Raw genomic sequence first — 14,752 nt, forward strand, 5'->3', positions numbered from 1 at the left:
TTTGACTGGTGTCTGCATCTAGTCTGGGTGTGCATTTTCAATTTGTGCAGAAAAACCCTGAGTGAAAATGCTGGGGGGGTTTTTAAAGTTGGAATATTGTTGGGCTTTTACGCTTGGCTGAGGAGGAAAACTTGGTGTAGTGATAAAAACAAAATGAGACAAAGTGCAATGGAAACAGACTCCCAGTGAATAAATCATGACGTACAGAAACATATAACTTTAAACAGCCACTGAAGCTTCAGCTGAAGAGACTGAAAATTGCAGGAAATGAAAACAGACCTGTGAGGAGCGACGAGGAGACTGTAACCTTCCTCAAATTAATACATGAAACAAATACAATTTCATCATGTTTATACAGTCTTATCTGTTTGAGCTTTGATTGGAGCTTTTTTTTTTTTTTTTTAACTGTGTCACCTTCTTCTTCTGCACTCCCAACTGGAGAAATAGCGCCACCAACTGTTTATCACATGTGCACCACTCCCAGAATTCTCACGCTGGTAGTGGATGGAATTGCACATTAATTTGCATTTTCTTTTCCTCATACTCTGGAGTTCGGCTTTGGTGGACGTATGTGGCTGGCATTAAATAATATCTGGATTTGATCCGTATACTAGAAACTAGACTACTATTAGAAAGGAAGGCTCATCAAATTGACCCTGACTTTCCAATTTTTTAAATAAAGACCAGTTTCCATTCTGCGTCTCTGCTCAGTCCCTCTGCAGACGATTGCACCATCTCTCTTCCTCTGTCTCCCTCTTTTACTTTTCTAACCCTAGTTGAGAGCTGCAAGTGTGTAAAGATAAAGAGCTGTTAAGTGGTGCTGGGCTTTCCGCTGTCTGTTGAGTAATGGCCGAGGTGCCCATCGACCCGCCGGTCCCATAAAGCAGAGAGCAGAGAACAGACAGACTGTTCACACCCAGACCACTACCAGCAGAGCTCTGCAGGCTGCAGTGAAGATGAAACTGTTCCATACTTTATATTGGGCTGGTGTTAACCTTGTATTAAAAATCAGATATTGGAATGATGGATATGATAGTTTTTATTTGATTTTTATTAGGCAATTATTGTAAAATCAATAGGTCCTGATGTGGCATTAACCTCAGATTCTATAGTATGTGAGCAGTGACAATTTACGTTGGAAAAAATGATGATGAAACAACTACTTTTAGACAGTGAGATAATGCATTATTTGCATTTTCCTCACAGTTTGATACAGGTGCCAATTTGACAAAAACGTAGTTAGCCTTTTTTATCCCTCGAAGACCACCCCAGATTAAATCTGCAATTATTTTACCGGCTTTGATTTGTAAGAAAGTCCTGCAGCTGGTGCACACCGAGACGTTTAATCTCAGGTTCTTCCTTCAAAATACAAACTTTCCAATTGTGTGCTGTAGAGGATAACCCACCTCATTCATGGTGACCACAGTTGCTCTCTTCTGTAACAGAAACACTAACTTTTGCCAACTGCGAGCAGATGCCAAGTGTTTGGCAAATAGCCAATCAAATTGCAGTGAGGAGACAGGAAATCAGCCCCACTTGTGATCCAATTTGTGCCATCCACTTTCATTACCAAAGACTTTAGGAATGGCTGTTTTTGTTTTCCCACACTCGGGTACTTGACATTGCAAGCAGTCATGCAGAAAATGCACTCCTCTCCTTGCTAGTCATCATTTTATAATCAACTTTGAGTCAAAACCCACATTTTAATTATTTTCACATTTTGTGCAGGAAGTATAAACCATAATGAAACTGCAGCTGTAGTGAATGTTTTCTCCATGTCTGAAGTTTTGGGACTTTTTGTTGAAACAGTGTTGAAGCTTCAGACCTCTGGGTGGATGTCTCCCAGCGGCGACTGACATCTGAGAACTGGTGTTACAAAGAGACAAGCTGTCAAGTTTGGTGGAGCTGGAGTGACTGGAGCACGTCATCGCTCTGTGTATCTTACCAACACTGATCCAAGAACACACAGCGCTGCTTACGTACCATTTTTAAGATGTCTTTCAATTCTGATATCGATATTCAAGAATTTAAGTCTATACAAACTGAGTCAGCAGGACATTTTACATTTGAAAGCCACTTGTTATTGCTCTCTGATTGTTTTCTTATCACCTGGCATGTTCACCTATATCTGCACTAATATTAGATTCGTAAGAATGTTTAATGATTTAATTTTATTCATTTGTGTTTTAAAATCTTTTCATTCCCTCTTATCTATTTTATTTGTTGTTTTCTAAATCTATTTCTAATCTACTTTATCGGTTTTATCATTTGTATTTTTGTGTGCAGTTGTCCCAGACTGTTTTACTGTTTGCATTTGTACTGTTTATTTGACAGGGTGTGATTGATTTAGAAGCTAATATCGGCCGATATATGCGCCTGGCTGATTTATAAGTCCAGCTCCAGGCAGATATTATGACGGCAAATGAGCAGACTGACAAAACCCACAGCGATTTGTCTTCACAGCTCCATATGTTACTCTGTGATTTGAATCATGACGCAGAGAAACTAACCTACAGAGAAACGTACAGAGTGCTCCAATCACAGATGGGACAGCAGCTAACAGCATCGCAACCCAAGCTGGTGAACTGCGTCTGTGTCTGTGGTGTTGTTACAAAATATTTTCTGATATTCGCCGATGAAACTTTCAAAATGAATGCATTGAATAGTTTTTATTCATCCATTATTAGTCAGTGAATGTTGGTCTTACATATGATTTGCTTTATTGTGCTTCTTGTCTGCTCAACGTGTAAATATTCAGCTGTTTGCTCACACGTTCGCCATAACAACTGTATAAGGGAATAGATAATGTCAGAGCTATGGGTGTTTTAGCTTCTTGTGGAGGTTTTCTGCTCCCAAGTGACCAAACGCAAATCAATGAATGCAACTTATTAAGTTCAGCAGGCTTCCTGTTTTTAGGAAGAGCAGAGTCAGTGAGAAGGAAATCCTCCTCCTCCTTATTCTGTGGGGGTTTTTGTGTCTACTGAGTCAACAGATCTGATGGAGACGCAGCGACTCGAGCTCGTCACCACAAAGTGTAACACTCGGAGTCACCTAACAGCAACCTCTGCGTTCTGTTCGTCGACGTCAGCTCTGCTTTTAACATTTAAACCAAAAACTGCTGGACATAGACACTGAGCGCTCCATTAGCCTCTGGATCTGTAGTTTCTCCTCCTCCTGTAGCTTGTCTGGTTGCTGAGGACTGTTTTTTAAGATGTGGCTGTGACTTTGATGATGGATAAGAATCTAAACATCTAAAGTTCCATATTGTTGTTCTATATTTTTGAGATATTTGTTTTATTTTGGGAAAAAGTGCCAATAATTCTTTCATTTTGGCACATCCGGGGGGGGGGGGCTGGGGGCTGGAACATGTACATCTTCGGGTGTAGCCATTTTGTTCAGACAAAAGAGTAGAGGACAGGGTGTCCCTCCTGTAAGTGGCAGAGTAGTAATCATCCCACACATTATCATGGAAACCACAGGAAGTCTGATGGTGTGTGTTTATGTGTGAGTCAGGTGAACGTGCAAGAGAGAAAAAGAGCAGCTTGTTGAGCACCATGTTGTTTGCAGTAATGGAGATCTGCACCGCACACACTGTGGCGGAAAATGGACCTGAGCACAGCAGCCACGGGAAGTCTGATTTCACAGATGCACGCAGCTCTCCCACACTCGGGTTAAAGATCGTGAATATGATACGTGGGCGCACAAGGACAGATGGTCTCTTTCTGATTCATGAATTTGCCTCGATAACTCCATTTATGTTCCGCCGGGTCTTGGATCTGAGTGTACGCATAATTCGTTAACCCTATGTCATGCTCCTTTTTCACCCAGTGAACTGTGAAATTGACAAAAAAAAAAAAAAAAATCTTACCTTGGTACAAAATCAACACTTTCAAAATTCTCAGTGTGATTCGTCCCGTCATTTGCTGTTCTTGTCTGTCTTTTGGAGTGTAGGAGCTGTGTGAGGACCCTCACCTATTTGTTGATGGCATCAGCGCACATGACCTCCATCAGGGACAGCTGGGTAACTGCTGGTTCGTAGCGGCGTGTTCCAGCCTGGCCTCCAGAGAGTCTCTGTGGCAAAAAGTAAGTGTGTGTGTTCAATTGTGCATGTGTGCATGTGTGTCGTCCACTCCTCCTCCTCCTCCTCCTCCTCCTCTTCCTCCTCCTCATCCTCCTTATTTCGTTGTTATTTCATTGTCTTGTTGTTTTTCAAGACCAAAATGTTTTGATGTAGATCTCATGTAAGTGTGTGGATGTGTGTGGACCTGATGCACTCACCTGATCCTAAAACACCGAGCACAGACAGACACCTACTCTTAGTTCAACATCTTGAGACATCATTCACTCATTCAAAAGGTGACATTGAAAGATCAAATTCAATCTTATACCTGTGCATGAAGTGAGGAGCTTGAATCTGGACTTTGTTAGCTTAGCTTAGCATAGTGTAAAGACTGGAAACGAGTTATAAACAGTTAACCTGGATTCTCTTCCTTACTAATTAAGGGGTTTCTCAAACAGAAATATAAAATTGAAAATTTTTGATTTTAGGGGGAGTTACATGGTTAACTATCTCTTGACTTGCGCCTGTACAGAAACCCTTAGCAAAACCATAGCCAGACACTCGGCACAGACGTACAAAGTGGATGATGATCTGCAGTTCTTAAAGAAACAGTTACAGCATGTAGGTCCAGCAAAAACTACAAATTGTGTTTTTAAATTTTTAGTTTCCTTCTAAACAAAAGAAACAACATGTTTGAGCCGGACAGGAACTTTGGACAGAGGCAAGCTAGCTGTTTTCCCCTGCTTCCAGTCTTTATGCTAAGCTAGGCTAACCATGTCCTGACCCAGGCTCTGTATTTAACACTCAGACATGACAGTGGTGTCTATCTTCTCATTTAACTTTCCCTTTAAAAGAACTCAAAGACTGCAGCTCATGGCCAGTTGGTAGTTGCCATGCTGACATTATTTTCTGCCACTTTTCTGTAAATCTGATTAAACCTTCTCTAATGTTTAGGATAGAAAAAGTAGAAACTTGCACTATAATGTTCTGCTTTGCTTTTTGCTCTTGCGGTGCGGTAGAAGGAAATCACACTTCAGTTTACGTATGAAATCACTGACTCACCCATGTACACACTTCAGCTTCCTCTCACTCTGCTGCTGATGCTCAGTCAGCTGCTCGGCTGCTGAAAAAGACCAACAATTTGTTTCCAAATGTGCCAGAAACGCGTTCAACAGCTCAACACCACCTTATGACCAACTTTCTGAACTATCTGAAAGACAGCTGTTGGGGGGGGGAGTCAATGCTTTTTACATATACGACCTTTTCTAATTGAGAGATAACGGAAAAGAAAGTGTTTCCTGCACAAAAATGCATTTTCAAAAAGGAACTCCAAATGTACCGAATCGTAATTATTCCATATTTAGTGTTTGAGTGTCCATTAGGAACCATTATGACAAGCAGTAAACACCAGAGGACTCATTACAGCACCACAACGCCTCCCTGGTCTCAACAGACTCCATCAGTTAGTGGAAGCCTGATTGGTTGAGTCTAAAGTGGAGTCTCTCCGGACCGGCATGACGCCATAAGACTGGATGGATGTCCTGACTTCTGTCAGTAATAAATGTGTTTTTATCAGTATCTTTTTTTCTTTTTTTTTTAATTTCACCATCATGAGAACGATAATTAAAACATTGAAAAATCCTCACATTAACGATGATAAACTGATGAGCAGTTACAGTAATAAATGTGTCTGTTATGCATTTGGGTCAAGCGTCATCTGCACGATCAGCCTATCAGGCTGCAGCAATAGAGTTATGTAGCTGACATGGGAAGAAAAACACACACACACATTGTTGGGAACATGGAAAATGTGTGACCGCGAGGAGAGTGAAACGTCCGCACTGCCGACAAAGACAGGGAACACAACAGAGTCTTTGACCTTTTGAGAGGGCACCATCTCACCGAGTCACATTATGAATTCTTGCTGTTGCCTTGTTCAGGTGTAAATGTTACACCATGTCGGCTGTTGAGACAATTTAGTTATTGATCGAAAAATAAATGGTAGTTTAGAACCATAACAAACTTTTAGATCCCAAACTGAATAAACCCCCTTGCATTTCAAATTAAAACGTTCCCTGTGGGGTTTATTTTATAAGCAACACAGGTTCTGTTTGCATTTAGTGTCACTCACCAAAACACACTGTTTTTATCCTTGAGATCTAACAAACGTGTTAAAATGTGTTTCCTTCCTCATTAATGATATTAAATGAATAATGAGTTAGGTGCATTAGAGATCCTTAATCTACCCCGAAGAATTTAATTCATTCCCGTTTCTGTTAACTTATTGTCTTTCATTGTAAATGCTGTTTGAAGCCTTTTACACATTAATTAGAATAAATGTGTCAACTTCTCGCATGGAGATTGGCACCACAGCTCTATTATGAAATTAGTAATGTCATATTAATAAAAAACAATATAATTTGAACTGCACAGGGCTCTGGAGATTTGTCTGTCAGGATTTTTCTGAAATGTTCTTTGGCATCCATGTTGACGGAGGAAACAAACTGATTACTGAGGTTTAATGGGATTTGAAACAAGATGTCTCGGCCTGTTATAGGGAGACGCAGGATTGTGGCAGACTGCTCAGAAAGTGTGTGTACATACGGGACTGCTAACGTGGCATCTCCCTCTCTGTTTACTCCGTAGTCATTGTAAACACACACACACACACACACACACACACATGTTTGTTGCCTTTCCTCGTTTCTCTTTGAAACTGCAGTGACTAGTCTTAGCTAATTTTTTCCTAATATTAAAGTTTTATAACTAACAGCTTTTATACAATTAAAACCCCTTTGTCTCAGCTTCAGGGTTTGTGTAGCTGTTGCTGTTTTGCCTTTGTAAAGCAGAAGAGTCCAAACAGCCTTTGTGCAGAGATGTTCATCTGTTCCCAGTCTCCTGTTGGCCACGAGCTTTACTTCCTATGAAAGCAAAACAAGTGATGGTCCAAGTCTCACAGGAGCAGATACTGATCCCCAGTGAAACTGAGTGCTGCAACTTCAAAACATAATTATTTTGTGTTTTGTACATGTTAATTACCTGCAAAAAAAACTGCCAAATTTAAAGTGCTTTTCGTTTTGCCTTTTAGCTGTTGTATCTTCTCGTTTTGTTGTTATCACTCAACACAGTATAGGTTTAAATGTTAGAATGGTTTATTTGTTTATCATCATTTAATAATAAGATGATCCGTGTGCTAATTTCCTCCAAACCTGGTCCATTTGTTTAACTCTTCATTAAAAAGTGACACAAAGAGTGAAAAGACACATACCAATGAGGACACCCAGTGATGATTTATATTCATGCATTCGAGGCTGTAGGCAAGATCGATTTAATTGAGACTCCTGAGAATGTGCAGTGTGAGACTTTTTGTCAGAGAAACGGGAGGTTCAGCCTCCGAAGATTCAACGGTTCAGGTGGCAAGTTAGTTACATGCTTTGTACTGACAAGAGACGAGTCTTAATACCTCCTGACATCTCAGTTATTTTCTCTTCCCTCACACTTCATCTGACACGCGTCCTCTCATTCGCAGTCACAGTTGCTGTTTTATCCCCCGTGGCGAGGAGGAGGAAGCTGAGAGATGAAATCCACATGCCTCCCCTCTCTTGTTTGTCAGGGTCACCGTGCAAGACGGAGATGGATGAGGCAGCAGGAACCTGTTCAGCCGTCCGCCGGGGGAATACTCGCACACATACAAACAAATACACACTGTCTCTATCCATTATCTCATTTGGGACTCATCTCCACCAAACCCGTCAGGGCTGGCTGTTTGTCAAACAGGAGGAGAGGGAGGATAACGCACAAGCCCAATAAAAATCATCTGTGTTTAGACATCGGATAACACAATCCAGATACACCTTTTTGATTGATTAGATTTATTTACATTCATCTGATTAATGCCCAGTATCATAGAATACAAAGGTATGAAGAAAGACCTGTTGTGATCAATAAGTTCAGAACAGAAGAAACAGAAATAAGTTATATCTTTGTAAATGCATGTAAAATGTAAGTGCAGCTTCAAAAGGATAAAGGGAAACGTGGAGAGTGTAATCTTGTTGTTGAGTTCTTACAGGACGTCAGCTGCAACATTGAAGGCCTCAAATAATGCAGGGCTAACCTAGAATCGACTTTTCTTATTCAACTAAGAGCAGCCAAGCGCAGAGCAAGTCCAGAAGAAGAGTTCGTAGCGAGTATCTGTCCAGGTTTTTGACTTCCAGCTCTCAACTGTCGACTGTGAAGGAGATGGAGCAGTCGACTGTCTCGGGGCTGCAGCCTTCTGCAAATGCAAACAGGAAGTACATCACCTTCCTTACCTTAGCCAGCTCTGCAATCCTCTCGCCGAACTCGTGCGCGTCAGCCTCGTAGCACTGGATGGGTGCATCGGCGGCATCGCCCGGCGCCCTCCAGAAAACCCCAGCAGGCTCCAGCAGCTGCCGCGTCATCAGGTTGGTGAGGTCAGGCGTCCAGAGCTGCGATGTGGCCGTGACGGTGAGGCGTCCTGGCTGCGCCAGCTGCACCACCCAGTGTGAGAATCGGAGGGACTGTTTGGAGAAGTCCAGCCGGTACACGGCCTCGTTGGACCACAGCAGGCGCTCACCGTCCTGCCTCTTCTGGCCTCGCTGCTGCAGGGACTGAACCCGCAGCCGCATCACCTCCGTCAGCTGGGAGTCCGGCCGGAAGGGCAGCTCCAACTCTGAAGACATGCTTGGACGGCACACGTCAGCAGGCTCAGAGGTCAATACCAAATACAAGGCTGGATCAAATCGGCAGCTACGTCGAAACTAAGCGTCTTCGCTTTCTCTCTGTCCAGTAACTTTTACTCTCCTCTCTTGCCTGCAGGCTTGTACAGTATGCATGTGTACATGTCTGTGTAACATTAATAGAAGGGGGGTGGAGGCAGAGTACAGATGAGCAGAGGTGCTAGGCAACCGGATCTAATGACATTTGCAACCACGACACAAGGTTTTCCTTCAGGGAACTGCGTTTAATACTGTTTGTCTCACATTTGTTTGTCCCACGCATTTGCTTGGTTACAGATTCTTGACTCTAATAGAGCCAGATCCTAGAGGCTTGCGTGAGCGGTAGTGTAAATGTGAACATCAAAACTGTTTAGTAGGAGTATAGTGGCTCAGAATGAGGTTGTGGGGGGGGGTTCTTCGTTCACCGTGGCGAGGGGGAAGCCAAGGTGCCTTCTGCTTGTGTTTCTGGTCAGTCGTCAGGTCACCTACCCACCAGAGTTCAGCTGCTGCAGAGCGACACTGGGTCCAGATGAAAGATGAGATAGATAGAGCCTTTTCTCTCTCTCTCTCTCTCTCTCTCTCTCTCTCTCTCTCTCTCTCTCTCTCTCTCTCTCTCTCTCTCTCTCTCTCTCTCTCTCTCTCTCTCTCACTATCCACAGTGCAGAGTCTGTGAGAGTAAGCAACAGCAGGGTGGAGCGCAACAGAGATTGCGTCCCGAAGGATTACAAAATGACTGAGGTTTCTGTGGTGCAGTGCTTTGTTTTTTTTTTGTTTTTTTTAATCTTCCTCCTCCTCCTCCTCCTCCTCCTCCTCTTCCCTGTAAAGAAACTGTTGCTGCCTCACGGGGTCGGTTCTCTGGAGAGGCCAGATTTTCTCCATCAGCTGAGTGTCACCACCTGCAGAGAGGTTTGACAGGAACTGCTGTTCAGTTAGCGCACCTTGACATCTCCAAGGACACCCGCTGGAACAGTGTCAGTGAGGTCACGTGTTGGTGTCTCTCACCCGCGTCATTTGCAGTTTTTATTGCCATACTCACACCGGTAGAGGTTTCGCAGGTCGCCTCCATGTTGGGTGCTCTGTTATGACTCCGGCTCACAGCACGGCTCATGGGACTTTAAAGAGCAATCAGAACATAACATGGTGCAGAAAGAACTTGTTACTCTGCTCGCTGGGGCTGGACACTCTTCAGCATTATCTATATACTGTACTATATATAATATATAATACATACCCTTCCTTAAAACTTAAGGGAAGCTTTTCACTCAGCTGTTTGAAAGTAGTACTAATAAAAAGAATATATGTGGATTTATATAAAACAAAGTTAAACATTTGTTTTGTTTTACATTTATCATGAGTATTGTCCTCATGTTAATAGTTTTCCATCTGTTATATTTCTCCATTTGACTGCACAGTGTGTTCTGTATTTTACATTAGGCAAAAAAAAACCCCAAAACAAACTACAGATCACAAAATGGAGGCTTGGTTACATGGGTTTCACTGGACCACAGCAAATGCAGGCAGCTGAAACACACACACACACACACACACTGCAGTCCAACAGTTATTACCTCCCACCCGTGTCCTATTACAGCTGGATTTATGAGCAAGAGGGCCAAGGTGATAAATTTGTCCCCGGATCCTAAATGCATCAGCAGACAACAGGGCACTCGGTCTCACTCTGGCAGCCCACTCCACCTTGACATTATTTATGCTCCGTGGACCAGCGGCTGTTTGTTTGGCTTACCTGCCCTCTGCTCCTCGTCCTCCAGGTCATTCCTGACTGGAAGGAGCAGGAGTGGGATACAGAGAAGCCAGACTCGTACGCCGGGATTTTCCACTTCCGCTTCTGGCGCTTCGGCGAGTGGGTGGACGTGGTGATCGACGACCGGCTGCCGACGGTGGACAACCAGCTGGTGTACTGTCACTCCAATGACAGCAACGAGTTCTGGAGTGCCCTGGTGGAGAAGGCCTACGCCAAGTTAGTATCGGTGCCAACAAATATACAGATCCAGTTTTAAGGAAGGAAAAGAGTCATCCTGATGACTTAGGACCTTCATAACTTCATGTTGATATGCAGAAATTCGTTTATGATTTTCTCTATTATAATATCCAAAAATAGTGAAAAATCTCCGTCCTACTTTCCCCGAATCTAAAGCGGCGTCTTCATATGTCTCGTTTTGTCTTAACAAACCCCAAAGATATTCAATTTACTTGGATATAAAACTTGGAAAACCTGAAAATGCCGATCGGCTGCAACCGTCAACGAACTAATCTAATCAACAAGGTTATTGCTGCAGCTCTAATAAACGTTTCCCAACTCTCCTCCTCTTCCTGCAGGGTTTACGGCTGCTACGAGGCGTTGGACGGGGGAAACACGGCCGACGCGCTGGTGGACTTCACCGGTGGTGTGTCGGAACCCGTGGACCTGCTGGAGGGTCAGATGGCTACAGACGAAGTGGCCCGTAACCAGCTGTTCGAAAGAGTTCTCAAAGTCCACAACAGAGACGGCCTCATCAGCTGCTCCATCAGGGTAAGCGGAGAGTTCACCAGAGGGGGGGGGGTCAACCTCGCAGTGGCAGCAGAGGAATCATGAACATCTCTGTTAAATTTTGTGGTGATCCATCCAGTAAATGAGATATTAAACCTAATAACTGAAAACTTTGACCTGTTGATGGCACCAGACAAATTTGTAGATGTTTGAATATTAAACAGAAAATCTGCGTTACAAACCAGAGGAACATCAGGGCGTTTCACAGGCAGGAAGGAAGCAGGCTCAAGTGTTTTTGGAGTTTGACGCTCGTTGGAGTCTAAGAGTCAAATTCTGGCTTCTTCAAAGTCCTTAAACAGTTTGATCTGTATTTAAATAAATGATTTATGTGACCAAGCAGCATTTCAAGACCTGGTCCCTGAAAATTTCCCAGTCCACCAAAGCTGACTCCTTGTGCCCCAGAGCCCTTTAATAGTTAGAATCCAGTGATGAAAAACCCTCTGTCCGTCGTGACTGACTTTCTTGAGACGCAGCAAATACAGCGCTTGTCTTTAGTGCCAGATCTTTGCGTAACTTCTTACAACTTGTGAAAGGTTGTAGACACAAAAGAAGAGCATGCACTTCTGATTAGTCTGTTTTGAGGATGTAGATCAAGATTAAAAGAGTGAACAGGAAAAAAGCAAGAAGTCTGTGAACGGTTTAATAGTAGTGTATTAAAGTCTCAGTTTGATATTTGTGTTTCAAATCAAGTTTCATGAATAACACTTTGTGATTTTAGGCAAAGAAAAATCCTGGACCTGTGTTTCTTTGTTCTCTGCTTTTTGTGAATTCAAGTCTAGTTGTTAAGAAAACTACTTTATGCCGTCTCATGAATTTCACTGTCATTGGAAAGAAAGGTTCGGCCCTTGGTCTTCTGTCTCATTCCAATCTTATTCCCCTGGCGTCCTGCTCCAGCAAGAACTAATTCGCAATCCCTTATTGTGATTCAGAATCAGGTGCTGCTCAATTCTTAAATGATACGGCTCTTTTAAATGCATGAGATTTTATTCTGTCTACTATTCAACAGAAAGAGTAATGAGAGCTCAGAGAACATAACCAATACCATACAAAAACGTATTTTCCACCTTTCTCCATCGCTCTTATTACCTTAACCTCTATTCCTCAATCACAAATTGTTGTTCTGGCGATGCATGAATTCTACACCTCTGAGAGAGCCATGTGTTTACTGTCGCTCGCTAATATTCACGGATCAGGGAATATAAGGCTGTTCAGCTTCCTTGAACGCATTTAAGTAAAAACAGGGAGAAAGAAGAGTGATGATACATGACAATGTGGCCCTGAAATCAATAGTGTCCAGTAGAGGGTCGAAAACCTGACGTGCCGATCACGTTACACCTGATCCAGAATTCCTTTGACCTAAACACTGGCAGCAGTATGATGCACTGTTAGTCAACAGGAAGGCATCACCAAGAAGGGCAGCGATAGAAATAATTATAATGTCCTAAGAATAAATGTAACATCATAGAAACTAATTACAAAAACAGTTTTTTTATATGCTTCAAAGACTGATTTATAGAAATGATTAAAAGTCAGAAATCATTGTGCAGTCACCCGACAGAAGACAATCATTTTCTCTCCGATGTGATATCTTAGAATCAAATTTCAGAAAATAAGCAGCATACTTTTTTAACAATTGTCCGCCTATTTCTTGAAGTATTTTCTACCGGACACACTCTGAGTTTCGATTAGAGTCGTTGTAGGACACCCCATGTTTTCCCAGTCTTTATCAAGTCCAGTGAAAAACCTTGAATGGTAAAAAATCAAGTGGTAAGGTGTCATAACATGGTGCCAGTTTGGGACAGAAAGTGAAAGCAAAGATCCATTGTAGAAAGAACGTCACGAGTTTGTTTGTCTGTTGAATGAGTCAGAAATTGAGATTTAATTTTCTTCTTTCTTTTGTTTATTTGTTCTGAACTTAATTTACAGTATAACAGACTTAAACTGCATATATTTCTTAAGTAGAACATCTGTCTGTGTGGTTGACTGTCTGTACTGTATGTGCGTTGTCAGGATAATAATGTATGAAATGTGCCGAGTCCACCAAACACATAATTAATGGATCGAAGAACCAGTTTTCTGATAACACTGCCGGAAGATTCTCTCCCCTTTATCTCTCACCACCAAAGCTTTTTATTCACAAATGGTGCAGTGCACAAATTTCAAGAGCCTCACGTCACTGTTATTTGCCAGACATATGCGCTCATTGAGAATCCTCCAGAGTGTGTGCTTTCCTAAATAACAACAACAAAACAAAAACACACCTCCTTCAAATGTGCTTCCCTACACAACCGTGAACAGTTAATGCATCTTTTGAAGGATCATTCCAGGAATAAAATGTTGTTATAACCAAAATTACCCATGAATGTTTCATGCAGTAACTGTAAAATCCTCCACAACTTCCCCGTGTATGAATCTTTGTACCTGCTGCTTCCCAAGCTACACACAAGCTGCTGCAGGCTGCAACAGCTTCCCTGTGTGTGTTGTTTCTACCTGTTAATAGTTTCCCAGACAACTGTACCAGCCTCTGTCTTTTACATAATTTTAGTGATTCACAATAGCATCTCTGATCTTTTGTCTTTCTTTTTTTTCCAGGCGACCACAATAGAGGACATGGAGGCACGGCTGGACTGCGGCCTGGTCAAAGGCCACGCGTACGCTGTAACAGACGTACGGAAAGTGCGGCTGGGTCACGGACTGCTGGCCTTCTTCAAATCGGAGAAGCTGCACATGATCCGCATGAGGAATCCCTGGGGAGAGAAGGAGTGGAGCGGCCCGTGGAGCGACAGGTAATCGCAACACTGCCACCTACAGGCCGCAGCTGGTGAAGTGTGTCATTAGAGCTCGTTGAACCCTCTTCATCTGCATTTCCCACGTGACTTTTTCTCAAGAGCAACAGAAACAATGCAGTCGTTCTTCTCGTGTGTCCTTGTTGTGACCTGCACCAATTTAACCAGTTTCACTAATTCATTTTTAAAATGTCAAAACGCACTCGTCCTCCTTGTCTCTCAAAATTTTGACGGACTGGTTTCTAATGAATGAGCAAACAACAAGCGACTGAACAAAGACCAGTCCATTTATAATGCTCACAGTGTCGACGAGAAAAGCTCCACAATGGGGAAATGTCATGTAGACGATGAAAAATGGAGATGCAATCAAGCTAATGGGCCACAGGGTGAACGAGAATAGCTGAATTCAGCTCTGTGGGAGCCGTGTTTGTTTGTAGAGAACAATATCAAACGGTGCTGCTCAGCTCAGATTAAATTTTCCCAGAGACCCTACCTAAACTGCCAGGGCCAGAACTGAGCTCTCTAAACCTTCAATTCAAACGTCTGGGTGAATCAAAATGGCTGGTTTGAACAAGCAGCCTGTTCAATCATGTTGGTAAAGCTGTGTTCATCTCAGAAAAGA

At 42.7% G+C, this 14,752-nt stretch overlaps 2 protein-coding genes across 3 annotated transcripts in view; one reads left to right on the forward strand and one right to left on the reverse strand.

Annotated features, from left to right (window-relative positions):
• capn5b (calpain 5b) overlaps positions 1–14,752 on the forward strand; it is a 50,059-nt gene that overhangs the window by 19,499 nt on the left and 15,808 nt on the right. The window contains exons 1-5 of one of the 2 annotated variants that reach the window (XM_056396811.1): positions 3,388–3,782; positions 3,952–4,083; positions 10,566–10,774; positions 11,134–11,326; positions 13,937–14,130. In XM_056396811.1, the coding sequence (XP_056252786.1) occupies positions 3,501–3,782; positions 3,952–4,083; positions 10,566–10,774; positions 11,134–11,326; positions 13,937–14,130 (1,010 nt within the window). In that variant the 5' untranslated portion in view covers positions 3,388–3,500. Of the gene's footprint in view, positions 1–3,387; positions 3,783–3,951; positions 4,084–10,565; positions 10,775–11,133; positions 11,327–13,936; positions 14,131–14,752 lie in introns of those variants that run through there. The other variant, XM_056396812.1, reaches the window with a different exon arrangement.
• On the reverse strand, positions 8,278–8,994 carry ompb (olfactory marker protein b). Its single transcript, XM_056396816.1, has one exon. It carries the CDS (start codon positions 8,758–8,760, stop codon positions 8,278–8,280), a length of 483 nt encoding a protein of 160 aa, XP_056252791.1. The 5' UTR covers positions 8,761–8,994.

The sequence above is a fragment of the Seriola aureovittata genome, chromosome 15, assembly GCF_021018895.1.
Source record: "Seriola aureovittata isolate HTS-2021-v1 ecotype China chromosome 15, ASM2101889v1, whole genome shotgun sequence".
In the NCBI taxonomy this organism is placed as follows: Eukaryota; Metazoa; Chordata; class Actinopteri; order Carangiformes; family Carangidae; genus Seriola; species Seriola aureovittata.